Here is a 16,087-nt window from a genome sequence, read left to right on the forward strand (position 1 = left end):
GGGAGGCAGCCATGGCCTGGGGGAGGCAGCCATGCCCTGGGGGAGGCAGCCATGCCCTGGGGGAGGCAGCCATGTCCTGGGGGAGGCAGCCATGCCCTGGGCTGTCCTGGGAGAGGCAGCCATGCCCTGGGGGAGGCAGCCATGCCCTGGGGGAGGCAGCCATGCCCTGGGGGAGGCAGCCATGCCCGGGCTGTCCTCTTCTCCTGGGTCATATTCATTAGGCACCAAACTGGAGAAAATGTATAGAAATTGGGAAGGACTCCCTGAGTTTGAAATGCATGTTTTTCTGTTGCAAAACGTGTGTCCTAATGAATAGGAAACAGCCCCCAGTGATCCAGTTTCACTGACATCCTACTGCTGCTACCATCACCCACCTTTGTCTGCCCACTAATCTGGAAGGTCTGGTAGGAAGGCCCACTGTAGACTTGGTAAGTGGATAGATCAGTTGAACGATGGGTAGGTAGGTCATGGTGAAATATAACAGATCACATCGAACTGCTTTCCCTCTTCCTTACATATAGGCCTAGTTCTCACACACACACATTACACACAACCATGTGACGTATTGCAGATCAGGCATGGTCAGTGGAAAGGCCTTAGCAGCCAGCCAGAGATTTGTAATGATGTAAGTCTAGGTCAACGGATCGTCATCTAGCCCAGCTCACATGAGAGGGGTACGCTTCTGTGCTGCTAATAGCTTCACCTGCATGTTTCACATCCCCCAATGTTAAGCGTTATGGATCAGGATTGGAGGTGGATGCTCTAGGCCTATTTTAGTGTATTTTTCCATGCAGGTGGCAGTTAACCTTGTTCCTGGATCTGTTGGTGATGTCTTGCCAACTCTTATGGTTGAAATTAACATAGGGTTGGCCTGGCAAGACTGCACAAACAGATCCAGGATCAGGCTGACCAGTAAGTCTGAATAATGGGTTATTTTGCCTGGCAATTAGAGGTTCTGGGCCCTGCTATCTGGCCCCAGCCCCTGGTCCTCTGCTGTACTATCTGGGCACAGCCCCAAGCAGAGGGACCTAGCCTAATTATAGTGTCATGTTTATTGGACAACCTGTTGATATGACAACTTAACAGAACCATACCAAGACAGTGTTGATGACCAACCAAGAGTATCAGGATACGATCTAAGTGTTGATGACCAACCAAGAGTATCAGGATACTATCTAAGTGTTGATGACCAAGGTTGATGACCCAACCAAGAGAGTATCAGGATACCATCTAAGTGTTGATGACCAACCAAGAGTATCAGGAATTACTACGACCAAGTGTTGATGACCAACCAAGAGTATCAGCATACTATCTAAGTGTTGATGACCAACCAAGAGTATCAGGATACTATCTAAGTGTTGAGTGACCAACCAAGATATCAGGATACGATCTAAGTGTTGATGACCAGCCAAGAGTAGTATCAGGATACTATCTAAGTGTTTGATGACCACCAAGAGTATCAGGATACTATCTAAGTGTTGATGACCAGCCAAGAGTATCAGGATACTATCTAAGTGGTTGATGACCAGCCAAGAGTATCAGGATACTATCTAAGTGTTGATGACCACCAAGAGTATCAGGATACTATCTAAGTGTTGATGACCAGCCAATAGTATCAGGATACTATCTAAGTGTTGATGCCAACCAAGAGTATCAGGATACTATCTAAGTGTTGATGACCAACCAAGAGTATCAGGATACTATCTAAGTGTTGATGACCAACCAAGAGTATCAGGATACTATCTAAGTGTTGATGACAACCAGAGATAGGATACTATCTAATGTTGATGACCAGCCAGAGTATTCAGGATACTATCTAAGTGTTGAGACCAGCCAAGAGTATCAGATACTATCTAAGTGTGATGACCAGCCAGAGTATCAGATACATCTAAGTGTTTGACTACCAAGAGTATCAGGATACTATCTAAGTGTTGATGACCAACCAAGAGTATCAGGATACTATCTAAGTGTTGATGACCAACCAAGAGTATCAGGATACTATCTAAGTGTTGATGACCACCAAGAGTATCAGGATACTACTAAGTGTTGATGACCAACCAAGAGTATCAGATACTTATCTAAGTGTTGATGCAACCAAGAGTATCAGCGATACTATCTAAGTGTGATGACCAGCCAAGAGTATCAGGATACGTTAGTGTTGATGACTCACCAAGAGTATCAGGATACTATCTAAGTGTTGATGACAACCAAGAGTATCAGCATACTATCTAAGTGTTGATGACCAAGCCAAGAGTATCAGGAACTATCTAAGTGTTGATGACCAACCAAGAGTATCAGGATACATCTAATGATTGATGACCAACAAGATATCAGGGATACTATCTAAGTGTTGATGACCAACCAAGAGTATCAGGATACTATCTAAGTGTTGATGACCAACCAAGTTCAGGATCTATCTAAGTTTGATGAACCAACCAAGAGTATAGGATACTAATCTAAGTTGATGACCAACCAAGTATCAGGATACTATCTAAGTGTTGTGACCAACAAGAGTATCAGGATACGATCTAATGTTGACCACCAAGAGTATCAGGATACTATCTAAGTGTTGATGACCAACCAATATCAGGATACGATCTTAAGTGTTGATGCCAACCAGAGTATCAGGATACATCTAGTGTTGATGCCAACCAAGGATATCAGGATACTGTCTAAGTGTTGATGGTAAGCAGAAAGTGTCAGTTGAGGCAGGCTAGCACTGCAGAGATGAGGCTTGCAAATGGCACCTATTCCAGGTGTCTAGGTCCAAAGGTTTCTTACAGCTTCTACCCCCAAGCCATAAGACTCCTGAACAGCTAGTCAAATGGCTACCAGACCCCTCTTTTACACTTCTGCTACTCTCTGTTTATTATCTATGCATAGTCACTATAACTCTACCTACATGTACATATTACCTCGACTAACCAGTGCCCCACACGTTGAACTCTGTACCCCCTGTATTAGCCTCCACATTGACTCTGTACGGTACCCCCTGTATATGGCTCCACGCGTGACTCTGTACCGGTACCCCTGTATATAGCCTCCACATTGACTCTGTACGGTACCCCTGTATATAGCCTCACATTGACTCTGTACCAATAACCCTGTATATAGTTTCCACATTGACTCTGTACCGGTACCCCTGTATAACGCCTCCACATTGACTCTGTACCGGTACCCCCTGTACATAGCCTCCACATTGACTCTGTACCGGTACCCCTGTTATAGCTCCACATTGACTCTGTACCGGTACCCCTGTATATAAGCCTCGCTATTGTTATTTACTTGATGCTGTTGAATTATTTGTTACTTTTATTTAAAAAAATGTTTGACCTAACACTTAAACTCAGCAAAAAAATAAACGTCCTCTCACTGTCAACTGCGTTTATTTTCAGCAAACTTAACATGGTAAATATTTGTATGAACATAACAAGATTCAAACAACTGAGAATAACTGAACAAGTTCCACAGACATGTTGACTAACAGAAATGGAATAATAATGTGTCCTGAACAAAGGTGGGGTAAAATCAAAAGTAACAGTCAGTATCTGGTGTGGCCACCAGCTGCATTAAGTACTGCAGCATCTCCTCCTCATGGACTGCACCAGATTGCCAGTTCGTTGCTGTGAGATTTACCCACACTTCCACCAAGGCAGCCTGCAAGTTCCGGCAGTTTCTGCCTCACCCTCCAATCAAACAGGGTTCCCAGACGTACTGAATGGGATTGAGACCGGGCTTCTTCGCTGGCCAGTGGCAGAACACTGACCATTCTGTCTTGCAGGAAATCCACGCTCAGAACGAGCAGTATGGCTGGTGGCATGTCATGCTGGAGGGTCATGTCAGGATGAGCTGCAGGAAGGGTACCACAATTGAAGGAGGAGGATGTCTTCCCTGTAACGCACAGCGTTGAGATTGCCTGCAATGACAACAAAGTTCAGTCCGATGATGCTGAGACACGCCCCAACTATGATGGACCCTCCACCTCCAAATCGATCTGCTCCAGAGTACAGGCCTCCGGTGTAACGCTCATTCTTCGATGATAAACACGAATCCGACCATCACCCCTGGTGAGACAAAACTGCGACTCATCAGTGAAGAGCACTTTTTGCCAGTCCTGTCTGGTCCAGCAATGGTGGTTTGTTGCCATAACTGACGTTGTTGCCAGTGATGTCTGGTGAGGACCTGCCTTACAAAGGCCTACAAGCCCTCAGTCCAGCCTCTCTCGGCCTAATGCAGACAGTCTGAGCACTGATGGAGGGATTGTGCGTTCCTGGTGTAACTCGGGCAGTTGTTGTTGCCATCCTGTACCTGTCCCGCAGGTGTGATGTACCAATCCTGTGCAGGTGTTGTTACACGTGGTCTGCCACTGCGAGAACGATCAGCTGTCCGTCCTGTCTCCCTGTAGCGCTGTCTTAGGCGTCTCACATTACGGATATGGCCACATCTGCAGTCCTCATGCCTCCTTGCAGCATGCCTAAGGAACGTTCATGCAGATGAGCAGGGACCATGGGCATCTTTGTTGTTTTTCAGAGTCAGTAGAAAGGCCTCTTTAGTGTCCTAAGTTTTCATAACTGTGACCTTAAATGTCTACCGTCTGTAAGCTGTTAGTGTCTTAACGACCGTTCCACAGGTGCATGTTCATTAATTGTTTATGGTTCATTGAACAAGCATAATGAAGATCTGTGAAGTTATTTGGATTTGTACGAATTATCTTTGAAAGACAGGGTCCTGAAAAAGGGACACTTCTTTTTTTGCTGAGTTTATTTTTCTTAACTTCTTAAAGCATTGTTGGTTAAGGGCTTGTAGTGCTACTTTTGACCAGAGCCCTACATCGACCTTAAATTCTCCATCTGAATCTATCCATACAGCCTTTACATTGATATCACTAACAGCCCCTGAGAGAAGCTATTCTTACACCCCCTCTGTATGTTAATTTCCTTGCCTCCTGCGCTGCGATTGGATGCCAGGAAGCATGCTAGGAAATGCATTAAAATAATACCTTTAGATGGATCCAGGCTGCAGAGGCGAGCGAGGCTATGCTGGAGAGGGGCTACATCCCAAATGGCCCCATATATCTCCTATATAGTGCACTACTTATGACCCCTGGAATAGATAGAACGTAGCTCAGAGATTTAACATTCAAAATGGGTGAATCATTCCTTTTTAAAGGGAAAAAAAATCGTAAGATTTCAAACAACACTTGAACCCAAGAGGTGTGAAGTGACGCAGGAGGTGTTGCAGCCAGGAGGCTTCCTGTTAGAGCTAGCTGCTATTTCAGGAAGATTCACAGACCAAGGGATTTAAATGGAAAGAAATAGCCTAAATAATGTCAGGTTGACAGGCCCTCATGATGTAATGGGAGGTATTAATGTCAGGTTGACAGGCCCTCATGATGTAATGGGAGGTATAATGTCAGGTTGACAGGCCCTCATAGTGTAATGGGAGTATTAATGTCAGGTTGACAGGCCCTCATGATGTAATGGGAGGTATTAATGTCAGGTTGACAGGCCCTCATGATGTAATGGGAGGTTTTAATGTCAGGTTGACAGGCCCTCATGATGTAATGGTAGTTTAATGTCAGGTTGACAGGCCCTCATGATGTAATGGAGGTATTAATGTCAGGTTGACAGGCCCTCATGATGTAATGGGAGTTATTAATGTCAGGTTGACAGGCCCTCATGATGTAATGGGAGGTTTAATGTCAGGTTGACAGCCCTCATGATGTAATGGGAGGTTTAATGTCAGGTTGACAGGCCCTCATGATGTAATGGGAGGTATTAATGTCAGGTTGACAGGCCCTCTGATGTAATGGGAGTTTAATGTCAGGTTGACAGGCCCTCGTAATGTAATGGGAGGTATTAATGTCAGGTTGACAGGCCCTCATGATGTAATGGGAGGTTTAATGTCAGGTTGACAGGCCCTCGATGATGTTAGTCAGGTTGACAGGCCCTCATGATGTAATGGGAGGTATTAATGTCAGGTTGACAGGCCCTCATGATGTAATGGGAGGTTTAATTTCAGGTTGACAGGCCCTCATGATGTAATGGGAGGTTTAATGTCAGGTTGACAGGCCCTCATGTGTAATGGGAGGATTAATGTCAGGTTGACAGGCCCTCATGATGTAATGGGGGGTATAATGTCAGGTTGACAGGCCCTCATGATGAATGGGAGGTATTAATGTCAGGTTGACAGGCCCTCATGATGTAATGGGAGGTTTAATGTCAGGTTGAAGGCCCTCATGATGTAATGGGAGGTTTTAATGTCAGGTTGACAGGCCCTCATGATGTAATGGAGGTATTAATGTCAGGTTGACAGGCCCTCATGATGTAATGGGAGGTATTAATGTCAGGTTGACAGGCCCTCATGATGTAATGGGAGGTATTAATGTCAGGTTGACAGGCCCTCATGTGTAATGGGAGTATTAATGTCAGGTTGACAGGCCCTCATGATGTAATGGGAGGTTTAATGTCAGGTTGACAGGCCCTCATGATGTAATGGGAGGTTTAATGTCAGGTTGACAGGCCCTCATGATGTAATGGGAGGTTTTAATGTCAGGTTGACAGGCCCTCATGATGTAATGGGAGGTTTTAATTCAGGTTGACAGGCCCTCATGATGTAATGGAGTATTAATGTCAGGTTGACAGGCCTCATGATGTAATGGGAGGTATTAATGTCAGGTTGACAGGCCCTCATGATGTAATGGGAGGTATTAATGTCAGGTTGACAGGCCCTCATGATGTAATGGGAGTTTAATGTCAGGTTGACAGGCCCTCATGATGTAATGGGAGTTTTAATGTCAGGTTGACAGGCCCTCATGATGTAATGGAGGTTTAATGTCAGGTTGACAGGCCCTCATGATGTAATGGGAGGTTTTAATGTCAGGTGACAGGCCCTCATGATGTAATGGGAGGTTTTAATGTCAGGTTGACAGGCCCTCATGATGTAATGGGAGGTTTTAATGTCAGGTTGACAGCCCTCATGATGTAATGGGAGGTATTAATGTCAGGTTGACAGGCCCTCATGATGTAATGGAGGTATTAATGTCAGGTTGACAGGCCCTCATGATGTAATGGAGGTATTAATGTCAGGTTGACAGGCCCTCATGATGTAATGGGAGGTATTAATGTCAGGTTGACAGGCCCTCATGATGTAATGGGGTTCCGTTTACAGCCCTTCACTTGGTGACTTCAAGGTGCAGTCAGTCAATAATGACCTCCATAGAGAATGGATGCTAAGTGTGTTTTATTGATCAGATCTAATAGTAGAATATGAGAGAGAGGCTGTGCCTTGGTACTTGTACAGTGTATAGGTCTATGGGAAGGGAAATGAAGATCAACTGACTGGAAATGAAGCTTTCATGTCCTGCTTTCCATAAGCTTCTATGTCTTCCATTCCATCACTTGTTACATGAGGAACAGAGCCATAAGCAATATCCATCTGATGAGGAGAGATATGTTAAGGAAACGGTTCAAGGGGATTGGATCAGATTGTTGTAGGAGGTTAAACATCGCTGTAGGAAGCTTGGACGTTGACCTGAGCTGACCTTGGGGATTGGATCAGATTGTTGTAGGAGGTTAAACATCGCTGTAGGAAGCTTGGACGTTGACCTGAGCTGACCCTGGGGATTGGATCAGATTGTTGTAGGGGTTAAACATCGCTGTAGGAAGCTTGGACGTTGACCTGAGCTGACCCTGGGATTGGATCAGATTGTTGTAGGGGGTTAAACATCGCTGTAGGAAGCTTGGACGTTGACCTGAGCTGACCTTTGGGATTGGATCAGATTGTTGTAGGAGGTTAAACATCGCTGTAGGAAGCTCGGACGTTGACCTGAGCTGACCTTGGGGATTGGATCAGATTGTTGTAGGGGGTTAAACATCGCTGTAGGAAGCTTGGATGTTGACCTGAGCTGACCTTGGGATGGATCAGATTGTTGTAGGAGGTTAAACATCGCTGTAGGAAGCTCGGACGTTGACCTGAGCTGACCCTGCTGACTCCAGCTGCTGCATGTACAGTAAAATAATCAGACGTGGAGAGTTGGAGGCCCACAGCCTGACCATCTGCCAACAGATCCACAGATTCATGAATGTGTTAAACCATCAATTTGGCAGCGAGTTGAGCTGTGGTTCTACTTCCTTGCAGACAAACGTTTTCTTTGGGTTGCTGTAGTCATTATATCTGCTGTCTGAAAGGTCTCTGACTCACTTCCTCACCTTCCCCGTCTCCTTGCCTAGTTTGCTGTAGGAGACCAATGCAAATTACAGTCGGCCTGGAAGTTATTTGTTTTATATCTAGTTTTATAAATTTAACTAGGCAAGTCAGTTAAGAACAAATTCTTATTTACAATGACTGCCTACACCGGCTGTAATCGCTGCCAAAGGTGCCTCAACAAAGTACTGACAGTACAGAGTAAAGGGTCTGAATACTTATGTAAATGTGATATTTCCGTTTTTAACAACTTTCAAACTTTGTCATTATGGGGTATTGTGTATAGATTGATGGGGGGGGGGGGGTAACCAACAATTTTAATCAATTTTAGAATAAGTCTGTAACCTAACAATGTGGGAAAAGTCAAGAGGTCTGAATGCTTTCTGAAGGCGATGTATGTGATAGGTCTACCATTTTGTAAAACACAACAAAAAGACTGCGGTCCCGGACAGCACATAAAAAAGACCCGTGCTTACTGGGCTGTAACCTACCATGTCGGTTCGCTCTCTCTGTCAGAGCTCTCTGGTCTCATCTCATCCCCATCTCTCTCTCTGTCAGAGCTCTCTGGTCTCATCTCATCCCCATCTCTCTCTCTGTCAGAGCTCTCTGGTCTCACCTCATTCCTCTCATCTCTCTCTCTGTCAGAGCTCTCTGGTCTCACCTCATTCCTCTCATCTCTCTCTCTGTCAGAGCTCTCTGGTCTCATCTCATCCCCATCTCTCTCTCTGTCAGAGCTCTCTGGTCTCATCTCATCCCCATCTCTCTCTCCCTCAGACCCCAATTCTCCTCAGGACACTTTATGTATTTCTCTGTTAGTCTCCACCTCTTCAGAGCAGCAAAAGCTTTTTATTGGTCAGTCAGTCATCACTGGGCTGGTCCTGGTTGAGAGACAGAGGCTCCAGGCAGACAGCCGGGCCATTAGCTCTGCCCAGAGCCGACTAGAGATACTGGTCAGCTCTGGAAGCTAATGAGAGGATCCTGGGTAAAATACCCAGGTTGTCTGTGATTGTGATGCGGTATGTTGTCTGAGTTCACACCTTTTTACTTTCTTTGTTCGCTTCTGTCTTGGAGGAAAACCAGATGCTTTGGAGGTAACTGGTTTAGTTGTGGGGCAGGGAGTCAGGAACCAATATGCAGCCATTATGCCATCCTCCACCAAGGCACATTTTGAACATGTCTCTACCCTAACTGGGCGTCTGGATGCCTGGCTGAAACGTGTGGAAATGGCCTGGCCTGTCTTGTCTCGTCTTATAGCTGCAGAAAGAAAAACCATAACAACAGGACAACATTTGAGAGGTGTTGCGTCATGTATGAACTGAACACTGATTGTCAATAATTTACCCTAGCTATCATACCTCACACAGTAGGCTTCGTCTTCAGATTACTTTCCCTGACATTCATCAGTTATGAATCTGTATCCAAATAAAAACAACATCTAAATGCTCCCCAAATATTATTTTTTTACCCCTTTTAATCACAAATTTCGGAGTATCCAATTGGTAGTTACAGTCTTGTCCCATCGCTGCAACTCCCTTACGGACTCGGGAGAGGTGAAAGTCGAGAGCTTTGCGTCTTCCGAAACACGACCCCGCCAAGCCGCACTGCTTCTTGACACAATGCTCGCTTAACCCAGAAGCCAGCCGCACCAATGTGTCGGAGGAAACACAGTACAGCTGACAACCGTGCATGCGCTCGGCCCGCCACAAGGAGCGTGATGGGACGAGGACATCCCAGGGAGCCAAACCCCTCCCCTAATCCGGATGACGCTGGGCCAATTGTGCCCCACCTCGTGGGTCTCGGTCGGCTGTGACACAGCCTGGAATCGAACCAGGATCTGTAGTGACGCAGCTATCACCGCTGCTCCCCAATGTTTTTAACAAGGCCTAGTAATCCCATCAGTATCCTCAAGTTTTCCTGGATTAGCCTACGTGACCGAGCTGTTCTACTGTACTCTCTGGATAGCGTGTTGCCGTGGATACAGGGGACTGACTGGAATTCTAGAACCCTGCTGAGCAACACGTGATTGTGATCATATGCTGGTGGACTGAGAGCGGGGATACGATGTGTCCTCAGCTAGCCTAGTCAATCTGACTGGGCCTTAATGACATTAGCAGATGTTGTTGTGTCTTCATGCTGTTTTGAGCTATTTTAAAACTCATTATCTGTTTCTCTCACTCTCTCAAACTGTCAGTTCTATTAAAAATCTAAAGCTCAGGCAGATGCTGAAATGTCAGTCTGAGAAAGAAATGAGGATCTCCTTTCTGGTAATCTTTCCTCTGACAGTCGGGTGAATTATAAAGTTATTGCCTACCCTTTCCTGAGTGGAATACCCATTCAACTAAATGTCTTCCTGTTCCATCTTCATTTCTCAACAGAGCTCTTTTCATTATGGAATCCCTTTGTGTCTTAATGAGGAAGAGAATGTAGAGATGATGATGATGTTACCGCAACAGAGATGCTTAGAACCAGATCATTACTGTGGATGGGAACAGAATGACTTAACTTACTAATGTTGTCAAAGTATATAGTGTAGTTGTTACATACTAAGAAGGAACGTGTTCCCCACGGGAATGGTTTTCCAGGTAGATGACTGGGCTAAAAGGGGATAGTTTTCCCAATGACACACATCCACTGCCAGGCAAGACTTGGCAAGGGGGAGATATCCCTGTCCACCAGGGCCCGTGTCACAGCTGATGTCTGTCCCTGTCCACCAGGGCCCGTGTCACAGCTGATGTCTGTCCCTGTCCACCAGGCGCCGTGTCACAGCTGATGTCGTCCTGTTCACCAGGGCCCGTGACACAGCTGATTGTCTGTCCCTGTCCACCGGGCCCGTGACACAGCTGATGTCTGTCCCTGTTCACCAGGGCCGTGTCACAGCTGATGTCTGTCCCTGTTCACCAGGGCCCGTGTCACAGCTGATGTCTGTCCCTGTCCACCGGGGCCCGTGACACAGCTGATGTCTGTCCCTGTTCACCAGGGCCCGTCACAGCCGACGTCTGTCCCTGTTCACCAGGGCCCGTGTCACAGATGATGTCTGTCCGTTGCCCAGGGGCCCGTGACACAGCTGATGTCTGTCCTTTCCACCAGGGCCCGTGTCACAGCTGATGTCTGTCCCTGTCCACCGGGGCCCGGTCACAGCCGACTCTGTCCCTGTTCACCAGGCCCGTGTCACAGCTGATGTCTGTCTGTCCCTGTTCACCAGGGCCCGTGTCACAGCTGACGTCTGTCCCTGTTCACCAGGGCCCGTGTCTCAGCTGATGTCTGTCCCTGTTCACCGGGCCCGTGTCACGCTGTGTCTGTCTGTCCCTGTTCACCAGGGCCCGTGTCTCAGCTGATGTCTGTCTGTCCCTGTTCACCAGGGCCCGTGTACAGCTGATGTTGCCCCTGTTCACCGGGGCCCGTGACACAGCTGATGTCTGTCCCGGTTCACCAGGCCCGTGTACAGCTGATGTCTGTCCCTGTCCACCGGGCCCGTGTCACAGCTGATGTCTGTCCCTGTTCACCAGGGCCCGTGTCACAGCTGAGTCTGTCCCTGTCACCAGGGCCCGTGTCTGTCCCTGTTCCTCCCTGTGCGTCTTACGTGTTTCTTCACAGCACTTGTTGAAGGAGCTGAATCTAGTTAATACTGTGTCAGTTAAAACAGGGCCTGTACTGTGTGTGTTTCTCCAGACACATGACTAATGTGTTTTTGTCTCTTCCAGGCCTCCTTCCTCACCAAGAAGCTCAACATCACAGGGAAGAGGGTGAACCTGGCCATAGGGTAAGGCCTGCTCTCTCTCACGTGTCGGACACTCCTCTGGTCCCAAATGGCATCCTGTTCCCTACATGGTGCACTGCTTTTGACCAGGCTCATATGGGGAACAGGATGTAGATCCCTTCACTGCTTTGACTTCCTGTTCCTCCTCGAAGAAATGATATGGTCCTGCAGTGACTCCCTCTGTCCAGTAACACATGGTCCTGCAGTGATCTCTCTCTGTCCTGTAACATATGGTCCTGCAGTGATCTCTCTCTGTCCTGTAACATATGGTCCTGCAGTGATTCCCCTGTCCAGTAACACATGGTCCTGCATGGATCTCTCTCTGTCCTGTAACATATGGTCCTGCAGTGATCTCTCTCTGTCCAGTAACAATGGTCCTGCAGTGATCTCTCTCTGTCCTGTAACACATGGTCCTGCAGTGATCTCCTCTGTCCTGTAACACATGGTCCTGCAGTGATCTCTCTCTGTCCTGTAACACATGGTCCTGCAGTGATCTCTCTCTGTCCTGTAACACATGGTCCTGCAGTGATCTCTCTCTGTCCTGTAACATATGGTCCTGCAGTGATCTCTCTCAGTCCTGTAACATATGGTCCTGCAGTGATCTCCTCCTGTCCAGTAACACATGTTCCTGCAGTGATCTCCCTCTGTCCAGTAACACATGTCCTGCAGTGATCTCTCTGTCCTGTAACACATGGTCCTGCAGTGATCTCTCTCTGTCCTGTAACACATGGTCCTGCAGTGATCTCTCTCTGTCCTGTAACACATGGTCCTGCAGTGATCTCTCTCTGTCCTGTAACACATGGTCCTGCTCATTTGATGCAATAGAACATGAATTTGGCATCCATTTTGATTTGAGTCAGTCTGTGTCAGGCAGAGAGAGATGCATCGTTTACATTATTTGGCTGAATCAGTCTGGCTTGCAGGTGTTTCTTCCTTCTTGTGTGTAATGTTGTTCTTGCCACCAATCTGTAGCCAGTCACTGTCCATGGTTAGTGTTTCAAACGGTCTTTTTCCAGAGGCTTGAACGGTGGTCTCTCTCTCTCTCTCTCCACCCCAGGATACAGCAGGTCAGGAGCGGTTTCACGCGTTAGGTCCCATCTACTACAGAGACTCCAACGGAGCGATATTGGTCTATGACATCACAGATGAGGACTCTTTCCAGAAGGTAGCTATAATTTCCTCGGTGGGAGAACAGCAGGGCTGTGTCTCAAAGAGCACCCTAATCCCTATACGATGCACTACATTTGACCAGGGCCCATAGGGAAACAGGGTGCTATTAGGAACACAGCCTCTGAAGAGAAGAACATAATTTCAAAAATTAGTTACATAGAAATGTCCAGATTATATTACTGAAATGTTTTCTATTGATTTACATATTCATATTTAATTTGCATCAGTGTCTCGTGTTCTAATGTTGAAATTTGTTTTCTTGAACTGTAAATCGATGTGAAATGTAATGTTTTTTGCTTTGTAGGTGAAGAACTGGGTCAAAGAATTGAGGAAAATGTTGGGGAATGAGATTTGTTTATGTATAGTAGGTAAGTTATTGCAGACCATAGCTAACTTTTCACTTTTCAACACTTCTTATTTTATTGTTTGTCACATTTCACCCTGTAAATGGATCGATCTTGAAGGGGCGCAGAGAATTTAGTTTAGTTACGGGCCCTGCAATTAAATAGAAATCCTAATAATTTCATTATAATGTTGCCAGGATGGAGGGAGTCTAGAACATAGTTTGTTTGTCTCAGATATTCTGTTGCCTCCAAGTTTCAGTCACGTAAGACAAGCTGTCAGACAGCTAAATGTGCTCCAAACACATCCCATTGCTCTCGCCCTCTGAAATGTCAAAACTAAAGCCTAGAACTATCAACCCTGACGTTCACAAAGTTCTCTCCGACCAGCAGCTGTGGAACCTTTCAAATGCAGGACGAGTTGCACGGAGGAAATAATTGTTGACATTGTTGTGGTTACATCCTCCTCAATATTTATGTGATATCTTAACTAGAGCCCGACCCATATGGGATTTTTGGGTCCGATACCGATTTTAGGGAGGCAACAGTCACCGATTTCGATATATTGTTTTTTTAGAGGCGGAATGAAAAACACTTTTTTCTCACAAATTGTGTTCTAAAGGTTTAACAGATAACTCAAAATTATGATTTCTTAACGAAATATTAAAAATAACGCATCATTTAAGAACATTTTATTTGTTGTTTACAAGATAACAACCAAAAAGCTACTATATCCTAAATAAATATGAAAGTAAATACAAAAACCGTTGTTCAGTTTACCTTCTTAGACAAATATTTAAGTTGTACCTATCTATGGCAGTGCATAAGAATACAGAGGTGTCTGTGCTGAAACACTAATTAACAAGGTCTCAAAGTCAATCTGAAACTGCACCGTTCACAACCTAGGCAGTGAGATGCAGTTCGTAATATCACCACTAGATGTCAGGTCATGTAAAGAAACACTTCATGGTAACCTCCCAATGAGAGCTTGTTATGACAACCACACGCTAGTTGTTCATTATGAAACATGTTTTCTTACTGAAACCATCATGTAAATTACACAATACAACATTTATTATTTCAACTAATGGCATGTGTTGATGACAAATTGTTCATGCTAGAAAATCCTTACCACACTGGTTTTAGTCACACGTTGTAATTTAACTAACTGAATAACTGGCTAACATTCTAATCTCGTCATGAATGCAAGCACATGGCCTGAATGACAGATCTGCGCCAACTGTCTTGCTTTTTGCAGATTGTTTATTTCAGAAAAACAACCTAAAATCCAATCGGGCCAGATAGTAACGGTGTTCTTTTAGTAGCAAGGATGACTGGTCACTTTGGCACCAGTCCAGTAGCACAGTACACAAGTAGCACAGATTGCTGGCTAACTACCGTTGCTGGCTAGCTAGGCTAACTACCGTTGCTGACTAGCTAGGCTAACTACCGTTGCTGACTAGCTAGGCTAACTACCGTGGCTAGCTAGGCTAAACTACCGTTGCTGGCTATGCAGGCTAACTACCGTTGCTGGCTAGCTAGGCTAACACCGTTGCTGGCTAGCTAGGCTAACTACCGGTTGGCTGCTAGGCTAACTACCGTTGCTGGCTAGCTAGGCTAACTACCGTTGCTGGCTAGCTAGGCTAACTACCGTTGCTGGCTAGCTAGGCTAACTACCGTGCTGGCTAGCTACAAGCCTAACTAACGTCAACGAAGTGAAAAATGTGATGAGGACAGGGCTGCTTGCTTGGTGAAGTGTACTTTATTTACTTATTCAAATATGCTGTCGCTGGCTGTGGCAAACTACTCACTGTCAACCCACCATGCCTACTCTCTCACGTTGTGATGTAGAGCTGAAAGACGCTCAGTGAGCAGTCCATAGAGCGCCCTCTTCAGACGGATTTGTTTATTCTATCTATATCAAATCTGCGCTTTAGCTGTGGAATAAAGATACAAATATTTTTGTAAAAGGCTAATATTGGCCGAAATATATATATTTTTTTATATTGGTCAATCAATCAATCAAATGTATTTATAAAGCCCTTTTTGCATCAGTCGATGTCACAAAGTGCTGTACAGAAACCCAGTCTAAAACCCCAAACCGCAAGCAATGCAGGTGTAGAAGCACGGTGGCAAGGAAAAACTCCCTAGAAAGGTCAGAACCTAGGAAGAAACCTAGAGAGGAACCAGGCTCTGAGGGGTGGCCAGTCGTCTTCTGGCTGTGCCGTGTGGAGATTATAACAGTACATGGCCAAGATGTTCAAACGTTTATAGATGACCTGCAGGGTCAGATAATAATAATCACATATTGGTCAACCGATTTATGGGATCTAATCTTAACTAGACTAACTGCTACAGGAAAGTTTATTTTAATTGTTTTCTCACAAAAATTAGGGGGGAAATGACCATATACTGAACAAAAATATTAACGCAACGATTTTACTGAGTTACAGTTCATATAAGGAATTCGGTCAATTGAAATAAATTCATTGGGCCCTAATCTATGGATTTCACATGACTGGGCAGGGGTGCAGCCATAGGTTGGCCTGGGCAGGGGTACAGCCATAGGTTGGCCTGGGCAGGGGTGCAGCCATAGGTTGGCCTGGGCAGGGGT

General features: G+C 45.7%; 1 protein-coding gene across 1 annotated transcript in view; it reads left to right on the top strand.

Annotated features, from left to right (window-relative positions):
* Positions 1-16,087, top strand: part of rab21 (RAB21, member RAS oncogene family) — a 31,099-nt gene that overhangs the window by 11,659 nt on the left and 3,353 nt on the right. Inside the window, exons 2-4 of the mRNA XM_070441302.1 lie at positions 11,907-11,965; positions 12,986-13,127; positions 13,437-13,500. Of these exons, the coding sequence (XP_070297403.1) occupies positions 11,907-11,965; positions 12,986-13,127; positions 13,437-13,500 (265 nt within the window). The remainder of the gene's footprint in view (positions 1-11,906; positions 11,966-12,985; positions 13,128-13,436; positions 13,501-16,087) is intronic.

This window comes from Salvelinus sp. IW2-2015, unplaced genomic scaffold (genome assembly GCF_002910315.2).
Source record: "Salvelinus sp. IW2-2015 unplaced genomic scaffold, ASM291031v2 Un_scaffold3729, whole genome shotgun sequence".
NCBI classification, from domain to species: Eukaryota; Metazoa; Chordata; class Actinopteri; order Salmoniformes; family Salmonidae; genus Salvelinus; species Salvelinus sp. IW2-2015.